This window comes from Haplochromis burtoni, unplaced genomic scaffold (assembly GCF_018398535.1).
Source record: "Haplochromis burtoni strain Fernald_Lab_line unplaced genomic scaffold, NCSU_Asbu1 Contig_173, whole genome shotgun sequence".
NCBI lineage: Eukaryota > Metazoa > Chordata > Actinopteri > Cichliformes > Cichlidae > Haplochromis > Haplochromis burtoni.
The window spans coordinates 297,065-307,976 of NW_024582534.1; the positions used below are offsets into that span (position 1 = coordinate 297,065).

Below are 10,912 nucleotides of genomic sequence, written 5' to 3' on the forward strand. Positions count from 1 at the left end.
TTCAGAAGTCGATTTAAAGAAATATATGTCAACAAAAACACATATTTGTCATTACAAACTTTAAAACTAACTAATGAGCAATCCTTAATCTTGCAGGACTCAAAGCTATGCCATTTAAGTCCAGTGCGGGTTTGTAGTGTCTTTGAAGGAGCATAGAGTGACAGTGAGTTACTGGTGGTCTGAACAATTTAAGATCCAAAAAATCAATCTTGCAAAAATCTTCTGGGGGCAGTCAAGGTCCTTCATACGCTCCTGAAGACTGATGGCCAAGAATTCAAAGTGAGCACTCCATCAAAGACAGAGCTGGCCTGGGAGAAGTGTGCATTACTCTGATTTGCCAAAACCACTAACTGGGGAAACCTGTAGTTTTACAATATGGAGGATCTTTGTCCTGTAAAGGAAACGCCTTCCGAACAGGGACAAAGAAAAGCAATAAAAATAAAATGCCATTGATCGCAGGCGTAAAACCTCTTAAGCATCAGCGAGTACCACGGCGCTCTGCACTGTGTAATCTTTGCATAGTATTATACGTGTCATCTAACATAAGGTGGAACAAAGCGCCTATCATATGCATGTAGCGTATGTCATAATATGAAATCAATTATGTGGAACGTAGCTTAATGCGGCCTGTTAATAACTACCAGGCCAAATCTGAAAGAACCAACATTTCACAACAGAACATCAAAGTGTTCCCTTATTTAATGGATAATATTCATTTTGAACTGAATGGCAGCAATAAAAATCAAAAAAGTTGAGATGGGAGCAACAAAAGGCTGGAAAGTTAAGTATGATTATGAGAAACAGCTGGAAGAACTAATGAAGTTCATTAGCAATAGTTCAGTGGTGTCATTGGGTACACACAGACCATCATACTGTCAAAGCGCTGCGAAGGCAGATCTTATGTGTAAGTAAGAATAATGATAATATAAATGGCCTGTATTTGTATAGCGCTTTACTCGTCCCTAAGGACCCCAAGGCGCTTTACATATCCAGTCATCCACCCATTCACACACTGGTGATGGCAGCTACATGCAGCCACAGCCACCCTGGGGCGCACCGACAGAGGCGAGGCTGCCGGACACTGGCGCCACCGGGCCCTCTGACCACCACCAGTAGGCAACGGGTGAAGTGTCTTTCCCAAGGACACAACGACCGAGACTGTCCGAGCCGGGGCTCGAACCGGCAACCTTCCGATTACAAGGCGAACTCCCAACTCTTGAGCCACGATCGCCCCAATATAAAAAAAACCCCTGGTGATACTTTGCTTCACTTTCCTTTTTCCCTTCTGGGAGTGAAGTGCATGACGGGAGCTCCAGTAATGTGTAGAAACTAAACATTGTGCTTAAATCTGAGACCTCAGCTGCTATAATAATGCATGCACGCACATTACTGCAAACCATCCCAGTTGCTCAGCCTCAGATGTTGTGTGATTAAACTGCAGTGTCGAGCCAAACTGGATACTTGTTACGAGTCCTGAGGCTCAGTGCTGTTCATAAATGAAATGCTGCTCCTCTTTGTACACTGACTGCTGCTAAGTGCTATGAAAACTCTGCTGTCACTTCTAATGAATGTTTTATGAGGATGTTCTGATGTGTTCACTAATGCTCAAGTATGGTTGGCTATTTGAATATGTGTGTTTGTGTCACTGCGTCCGTGTAGGAGAGCGTTATCGGCGTGCGGGGCTCTACAGCCATTGTGGGGGTTTTGAGGGTCACTCTAATCTGATCCAACTTCCTGTCTGCTTGTACACGTGTGCTCATGCAGCGTGTACAGGATCTGTGTGTCTAAGTGGGCGTGTGGTGTGCGCCGCTGATGCAGACAGTTTGTCAAATAAACGAACCACAAATGAAAGTGAAGTTTGTCTTAAAGTGCTTGCAGAGCAACACGTAAACAGAAAAACAAGGCTGTTATTTCGTGCCTGCGTCTGAGTAAAGGATGATGTGGTGACAGCGGCGACTCCATTTCCATTTCCTCCTTGCAGCACAAGTCACCGTGCTGGCATTAATTATGAAAAATAGTTTGGTGTGCCGAGCCTGAGGCTGCTCACGGTGAAGAGAGTTATGATGAATGATGTTGAGAGGAATCTGTCAGCTGCCATCCAGTTTAGTCCGCACGCATAATTGAGGGCTGGGGTACTTTCTGACAGAAACATGGTTTATGAGCTCGGGTCCAGTGTAGCGGTTCAGATCACAGCCTTTTTACGCGGCGCTCGCTCCTTTTCTTCTCCTCGGACGTTATTTCCAAGTCTTTGTGGTTTAATGAAGGAATGGATGAACGTTCTTAACACCGGTGCTAGAGCAGGGCAATACGGCCAAAAATATTTACCACCATATACATTTGAAAATTTGTGATAACGATATAACTGATGATATAATTGATGTGAGACAAAATACTTTACAACTCCTCAACTTTATTAGTGCAAAAAAAAACCATCAATGTATTTTCACTTAAACAAGCAGCTGTTTTTATCTGCATTAAAATAAATATAAAAATGTAACAATGCAAATTCCTCGCTGAAAGTTTAACCAAAAGGCATTTCCAGTGGAAACTGGCCGACATATCCTCAGCATAACCATGTATAATATCCACGAAACTTAAAAAGAGGTTATACACAATACAGTAATATTATGTTGAAGCACAGTAGGTATCACTCCGCGAGGCTCCGCCTACGATAGCCGTAATGCTCCGACAATCCATCAAGCGGTGCGGCTTCGTAGCTCAGCAAAGTCGTACTGAAACATTTGACAGATTTTCGAGCGCCGTGCACATAAAATCGTTTCGAGGTCAGTAAACACAACAGAGTTCATACATAAGGCACACGGGGTTATAAGGGGCTCTGTCGACTTTCAGGAAAATCAAAGGATTGATTTTAAGTGCGCCGTATTTTCCAAACAACACGGTAATAACGACGGCCCGCTAGCATGCGCTACCAAAAATAGTGCTTTGTTGTGTATCTGACGGACGAAAGCTAAACCAGTTCCACACCAGTGAAGCTGCAGCACTTTTACAAACCAGTTCAGGTTCATCGTTTCATTCAACGATCCGCTTTCGCTCTTCTCGTTCTGCGTCGCCGCCATGTGCGTATGTAAACAAAGGCACTGCGCATGTGCGTTTTACCCATAGTCTATCGCGATATTTTTTTAAAAATTTTTTATCATTGCCTAACATTACACCGGTATTACCGTGAACGGGATGATATGGCCCAGCTCTAGCCGGTGTATATTATCACTCGAGCAGCACACCTGTGGAGCTATTGTGTTTTTCTTTTTTCTAGTATGTGTGTCACAGCACTGTTTGTGTTTTTTGGTTTAAGTTAAACTCTTTGAATGATGGTTTTCTGTTTGTGTTCATAATTCCTGCTTTCCGTTCTCGCCTTACAGTAAAACGTGCCTTTTGTTATCACCGTTCTCGCCTCCGCGCCTGCATTTGGGTCCACTATCTCCTCACGCCACGGGGTCAGGGTTGGACATTTTGCTTTTAACAGCCGTTGTTGTTGTTTTTATTGACTCATTTTATTTATTTATTTATTTTACTGCATCATTGTTGTGCATTCTATTTAGTTTAGTGGCATTTTACGTTGTTAAGCACTTTGTGCAGCATGGCCTGTTGGTAACGTGCTATAGAAATAAACTTGACCTTTTTGTGCCTGTTACTTGTGATAAGTGATAATACGAAAAAAGGATTTCTGTTTAAATATTCCTAAGTTGTTTAATTGTGTATTTCTAAACATTCTAACGTTTAAACTTTTTGAAAACTCAGACTCCACACAGGACTGCTTGAAGTACCCTGAAGGATTGACATAGGCACGATGTAGAGTTATAAAACAGGGTTTTTATGGTCTTGACAACCTGTGAGAACTGCTCACGGATGAAAACAATAATACAAAAACATCACATCAAAATGCACTCTTGTACTTGGTGTCAATCAATCAAAAGTCCTTAATCACAGAAAATAAAACATTTAAAGTACACAAACCTCGTGAGCTGACATCCAGAGGGGCTAAATAGTCCGTCATGGCCTTATTATCTTATTCTCCATCTTTTTTTCTCACTTATTTCTTCTCTTTATCTAACTTTGAACATTACTTTCTCCATGTGTGGAGCTAAGGACCATGTGCGCTTGCAAAAAAGTAGCTGGGTGGAGACCCAAATTGCACCCAGCTGTACCCTACACAGTTCACCACCAGATGGTGCAAAAGAGCAAAATCTGGACAATACAGCTCAACAAAGCATCAAATGCAAAAGACCGTTACATTGCTTTTGTTGTCAGTCAGACACAACAGTCCGACAGTACTGCCAGACACGGCACCGAGATCTGAGGCAGTTTATCCAGCGGCCACAAATGTCTCTTTGCCGTAAGCGTTGGCCTGTCACAGACTGGTGACCTGTCTACCATGTTCCCTGCCTCTTGTCCTATGACAGCTGGGAGAGAAAATGATTTAAAAATTCTGAGGATGTGTGGACGAGTTGTAAAAATGTTCATTTCTTTCTTGGAATTTATTATCATAGGCCGATTACTTAAATTGTTTTAAAGATTAAATTGGCCAACTAATCATCAGCTAATTACTGGCTCGTGTGGCTGTGCATAAAGCATGGCTGTAGACCCAGGGACATCACTCAGTTTAGGGTAGCCTTAATTTTACTCTCCTTTAAGAAAAAAATTAAAAATGTAATGTAAATGTACCAAGAGTGCACATTTACCGTCTGGGTCTCTTCCACAGCATGTCTTTATCCTGTCTTCCTTCTCTCACCCCAACCGGTCGCAGCAGATGGCCCCGCCCCTCCCTGAGCCTGGTTCTGCCGGGCTCTCACCTGGAGAGTGTTTACAAAGGCCTGCTCAGAAAGCCGTTTTCCTGTAGACTGAAAAGCCTGAATTTCCTCTTTAATGTCTTTGAGGACAATAAATGCTGAGCTGAGATAAAAGAACATCCACCTGTCGTCAAAAGCAGCCACAACCACTGCTGTATCATATTCGTTACATGAAGTTTTGTTGTTGTCAATGTTTTTTGAGTTTGTGAGACTTCTACATCATCAGTGCGATTTTTTTTTTTTTTAATAAATTGCCCAATACATTTTAAAGATATAAATTGGAAAAAAAATGTCAGATATAGGAAATTAAAACTTGCAAACGCAAATAAATATTGAATTTAAAACCATTTAAAGACTGGCGGAGGTAAACGCGCCACTTTATAAAAGTACAGCGGCCCCTCATGTATCGCAGGAGTTATGTTCTAAAAATAACCCGTGATAGGTGACAGCTCTGTTTTTTTACAATCATTATAGATGTTTTAAGGCTGTCAAACCCATCACTACACACTTTATACTCTTTTCTCAGACAGACATGAACATTTTCACACTTTATCTCGTGTTTAAACTCTCAAAGTTCAAACCTTCATAGAAAAATAAGTCCAGGATTATAGAATGAAGCCAAAGATCAAACCCTGTTTTCAGGCCAACAACACGGGAACAGAGCAGCTGCCAGAGAATTCAACATTAATGAATCATTAATGAATCAATGGTACAGAAGTAGAGGAAGCAAGAAGAATGAGTTGAGTAAAGTTTGACTTCTCTGACTGTTTTATTTCGCTTAATGCGCCTTATAATCCAAAAAATACGGTAACTTCTACCTTCCTTTAGGATGTCCAGAAGTCCAACTTTTTGTGCGATGGTTAGCAACTTCCTCTGCCTTCTCGGTGCTAGTGCAGGAGCCTTTGACGGTGCAAAACGTCGTTGACATTGTTGGGGAGAAAACTTGCAAACATACAGTGCAGCACTAAAGAGTCACGCTGCTAGCGATGGAAGATTTATGTAAATTTGACAAGCTGAACGCATTCTGTACTGTACAGGAGACACGGCACGGAGGAGATTGCTTGACAGTGGTCTACAGCCAATCAGAACGCAAAAAAGCCTTCAAAATTGCACATAAAACAATGAGCGAAACAGCGAGGCCGTGAAAGGTGAACCGCTTCATAGCGAGGGAACGCTGTATTCTGGTTATTATTTCATGATTCAGGCTTTAAAGGGTTAAACATACCTGATTACACTTTTTTGTGCTTTTTAACCTTAATTACGACAGTAGAGAGAAACAGGGAGCAGGGATAGCTCAGTAGGTAAAGTGGTTGCCCCATGATCGGAAGGTCGGGGGGGTTTGAACCCACTGAACGGATACCTGAGGTACCCTGAGCAAGGTACCGTCCCTACACACTGCTCCCTGGGCACTGCACTGGTGGCTGCCCACTGCTTCACTGGGTGAATGGGTTAAATGCAGAGGAGTAATTTCCCTACAGGGACTAACACGTTGTTGTTGTTGTTGTTGTTGTTGTTAGGAACACTGAGACCAGGGTGAAGACACGACCTAAATGATCTTCAGATCTGAGTCTCTGCATTAGTCTTCTGGCATATGCAGCATGTGATGCAAAAAGAAGTCTGATGAATGAGACACCAGTGAGCTAACTGTTATCTGCACCTCTGTTAAAGTGCACTGAGAAGAATGATTTGTCATATTACATTTACAGGAAAAACAAACACATAAATCCACTCGGATGTCAAACAGCAGAATTGTCAGGAGTAATTCTGGGTGTCATGCACGAGCGTAGCACGAGTAGCATATCTGTATTCTTTTTAAATTCATTAAAGCATTCCTGTCTCTCCCTTCACCAACATCTCCTGCCTCCACCCGTCTCACAGGATGGACATGTTTTTATCAGCAGGCATAGATTTTACTTCACCTGGACCTGCCTCAGGCTGCAGACCCAAACCCCGAGCAGTCGAGGCCCTCGCTGCTAAATCACTTTTACTGCTGCTATCCCATAATGCTGTGTGTGTGTGCGTGTGTGCGTGTGTGTGTGTGTGTGTGGTGCGCGCGTGTGTGTGCGTGTGTGTGTCGCGCGCGCGCGCGTGTGCGTGTGTGCGTGCGTGCGCTTTCCAGTGTGGATAAGAGAGAAGATGTGTGCGACGATTTAGACTTTGATGTGTACAAACATCAGTGCTCTTCTCATTTTTTGTCTCCTTGGCTGTTTAGAGTGAAACTGAACATTTCTCCTGAGAAGAACTGAACTATTGATCAGTAGAAGGTAAAAAGGGGGACACAGTTATAACGCGATCATATGTATTTGAGTTTATTGAACCGTTTTTATCTGGTGAAGTAGTCAACAAATAATCTTTGTTGTTTGCAGGAGTATTTGCCACTTTACATTATTTGCTGTTATTCTTGTTAATATTTGTGTTTTTCTGATAGAACAATGAAGTTTTCTTACCTTCTTTTCTGCTTTGTTTTCTCTTCTTCTTCTTCTTCTTCTTCTTCTTCTTCTTCTTCTTCTTCTTCTTCTTCTCTCAGTGACTGTAGTCGTCATTCCTTCAGGCCTGTTAATTGCAACAAGCCACTGTCCCCTGTGAGAGCTTTATTGTACTCTTGGTACCATCTTGTGGAAGAAAACAGTTACTACAATTAACATTTCTGTCTCTGTCTCCTCAGAGATACAGCAGGCCTGTGAGATAAAGTGAGCCCTCACCTTTGACCTGATTTTAACCATTTCAAACACTCTTCTGATGTAAGTTTGATCTGTCTGTCTGTCTGTCTCACCGTCCGTCCGTCCGTCTGTCTGTCTGATATTATTATTTGTCTCCTTTCAGGTGTTAAGCAGCTTTGCTGAACGTGAGTATATCAACACATGTACGTGTGGTTGTAATATCATGTTTGCCACAATCCAAATAATTTTATGTTGTTGACATAAAATTCTCCCACTCTGTCTCAGCTAATTGGATCAGTGCATTTCGCGTTGAGTTTCTGCACAAAGTTACACAAAGTTATGCCAAAGTTGCTTCGACTTTAATACTTGCACAAAGTAAAATAAACATTTTAGCTTCAAAACACTGGACTTTGTTGATGAATATACTAATTTTAGGACTTCATTTCTATACGTCTGTGCACGTTATTGTCCGTTACGTTTACTTGTAGTTGTAAATATCCTAATTTAAAGTTGTATGTTCATACTTTGAGTAAATAAATTGATTTAAAGGTGAACACTTGAATTTCAGACGTAGAGAATCCACAAATGTGTCGTTGCCCAACGAATGATAGACCTCACTGTTTATTATACTGTTGGAAGAGGTTGAACAGCCTTACACTTGCATGACTTCACGCTTCATATCGGGTCAGCAGTGAGAAAGCTCTTTCTAAATGCATTTCCTGTGCCTGTCTCAGAGTTTGATGGAGAGCTGGTCGGATGACAGCTGGAACTGTTGTCATAACCGGAGGAATACTGGCCACAGTGATACTTCTGTGTATCATAGCCGTGCTGTGTTATTGTAGACTCCAGGTATGTTTATACTACTTTACTATACTGTATAGTTCATCCTATCTGCTTCTCAGTGGAGCTGCTTTCTTTTAGAAATATAGAAATTAGCCCCAATATCTTTATAAAAGGACACAAAAAAGGACTCGGAAGATGAGGCATTCATTTGTCTTTGAAAAATAGGATTTTTGGACTCTGTAACAGATGCAGTGTTGTCGAGCCACACTATAGATTGAATCCACACAGGAAAGAGTTGAAGTTGTACTGAAAGGAAATTATTACTGGGAGCATCCCGGTGGCTTCTTCAGTGTATGTTTATTTGTCAGAAAACCTGAGTTTAGCCACAGCAACGCCTTCTTCTCTCTCTGCAGTACTACTGCTGCAAGAAGAATGGGTCTGACAGCGCCTCCATCTCTCAGCAACACTTTGCCTGCAACGCCTGCAGTGTCTCAGGCCTGGACGGACCCATCATCACCCCGCTGTCCCTGTCGCCACCGGTGCCGCCCAAATCCTACAAACCCACCAAAACCACCAGGGGGCGACGCAGCTACTGTCCCACCTGCTCACCCTACGACTCGCCCTTTTACATCCGCACTACAGATGAAATGCGCAACGGTGGCGAGCGCATCACCTACATGCCCACGCACTATGACAACCAGGCGCTGTCGATGCCGTTGCCCGCGGTCCGGGGCTCCCTGCTGAGGGAGACCCAGCGAGGGCGGCCTCCTGAATTCTACACCAACACCCGCGCCATCAGCACCGAAGTGTGACCACCCCCTCCTCTCTAATGAAAAAAAGAAGAAAAAAAAAGAAAATTCCTCCTTGACCTTTGACCTTTACACACACAGATTCCCCTGTGTTCCCTTACACACACCAGCACCACCACTAACACAACCACTAAACAAAAACAAAGGCTGGCTGTTTGTGGAGATTCCTTTATCCCGTTTGTTCGCTGAGAAGATGAAACGGACTCTAAAGAGTTCCCTCCTTTATACTCTTAAATTGTACATTTTCATGCTCACTCAGAAAGTAGTAATTCTGCGATTCACAGTAGATTAAAGTCCCTAAACCCTGAATTAAGGGGGTGGCTAAACGCTTACACACTCCTTCACTGTCGACTGTTTCCGTGTCTTTACCGACCGAGGGCTATTATGGATAAGTTGTGGGATAATTTTTTTCATGCTACATATCTTCCCAGTGACTGCCATGAAGTAATATAAAGAGGTAAGTAGCAAGTATGAAGCAATTTTATCACAATCGCAAAACACGATGCCCCGTGTAGTCCTGGGAGGCGTTCAGGTAACGTTGAGGAGGCTGGACGACTGGAGATTTCTCTATGCAAACTACCGCAGCTCTTCATCTCCTTTCAGCGATTTTCATGTCATCGGTGATATTGTGAAGGGGGTAATATTGGGATTGCTGTGCCCAGCAGTGAGGTGTGGTGGTGAGGCACGTGTAGATAGACACGCTGTGAGCATTTAGAAACGGCGGCAGCATTAAAGCTCGAGCTTCCCCTCTGATGTGGAAACCTGTGAACGAACAAAGGATGCCTGAGCCCCCTGAATGCAGCAGTGGGACACGTGAAATGAACTGAATGAAATTCTCTTTGCTGACAGAAATGCAAAAAGTTTGAAATGTAAATAGTAACCAGAAAACGTTGGTGACAGAGGGGGAGAGATGCACGCTGGGTGTTTAAAGAGGGATTTACTGATTCGTGCTGCTTTGTCTACGCACTCTTCCTGCTCTCAGAATGATGCAAATATCCACATTCATTGACATTCATGTTGTTTTTCCCCTGTATGGTGAGAAGGTGTGCGTACGTCCTTTCACAGTGCTCCTTTTCTACATGATGCTGTGTTGCTTGCGATAATATTTGCTGTTGTTGTTTTGATATCTGTGTGTACAGCAGGAGTCGGAGGCCTGAATAAGCAGAGCAAGAAACCTGTGTGGGGTGAGAATGTTGGAGAGATCCAAGTATTTAGGAACAAAATCAGATGCACTTTTCTAACCTCTCCTCCAGCCGTGCATAATCAGACTTTATTACCAGCTTCTTAATTACTTTTTCATAATTAAATCAATTTTAACTGCAGTGCCATTATTATGCTGTGCATATTCAACCTTCTGAAAGAATTGGTTTTCTCCAGATTAACTAACACGAGCAAATAAAGAACTAACAGCATATGTACAGAGGTTTCAGTCGGTGGAATGAGCTGAACGACGTGGACATGTCGCTGCCGCTACGATAGTTTTATTGTCATTATTCAATTATTTAGACATTGTATTACCTGCTATCTATTTTACTCTTTACTTAACCAGTAATCTTTGAAAAATATTAAAGAAAATGATTTTTAGAGATGTGGTTAAAACACAAATGAATACAAAAACGGTGTTATTTAATGGTGTTAACTTTTGACAAATAAAAGATTTGTAACTGCATAAATGGACTTTTTGTGTGGTTATTCACAAGACTACACACACACACACACACATTATTAGTTAGTTACTGAACACACATCTAAACTGTGCTACATTTGCACATCTTGCTTGTCTTTGTCATGTCTCGTCTATAATATCCTGCCAATAATTTGAGCCTGGTTTTCAAAACCACTGCGCACTTTG

At 42.4% G+C, this 10,912-nt stretch overlaps 1 protein-coding gene across 3 annotated transcripts in view; it reads left to right on the forward strand.

Moving 5' to 3' along the window:
* The window catches only part of fam163ab (family with sequence similarity 163 member Ab), a 38,315-nt gene extending 27,403 nt beyond the window's left edge, over positions 1-10,912 (forward strand). For 2 of the 3 annotated variants that reach the window (XM_005933800.3, XM_005933799.3), the window contains exons 2-5: positions 7,474-7,549; positions 7,632-7,653; positions 8,203-8,317; positions 8,665-10,912. In XM_005933800.3, the coding sequence (XP_005933862.1) occupies positions 8,225-8,317; positions 8,665-9,063 (492 nt within the window). In that variant the 5' untranslated portion in view covers positions 7,474-7,549; positions 7,632-7,653; positions 8,203-8,224 and the 3' untranslated portion in view covers positions 9,064-10,912. Of the gene's footprint in view, positions 1-7,021; positions 7,073-7,473; positions 7,550-7,631; positions 7,654-8,202; positions 8,318-8,664 lie in introns of those variants that run through there. The other variant, XM_042225527.1, reaches the window with a different exon arrangement.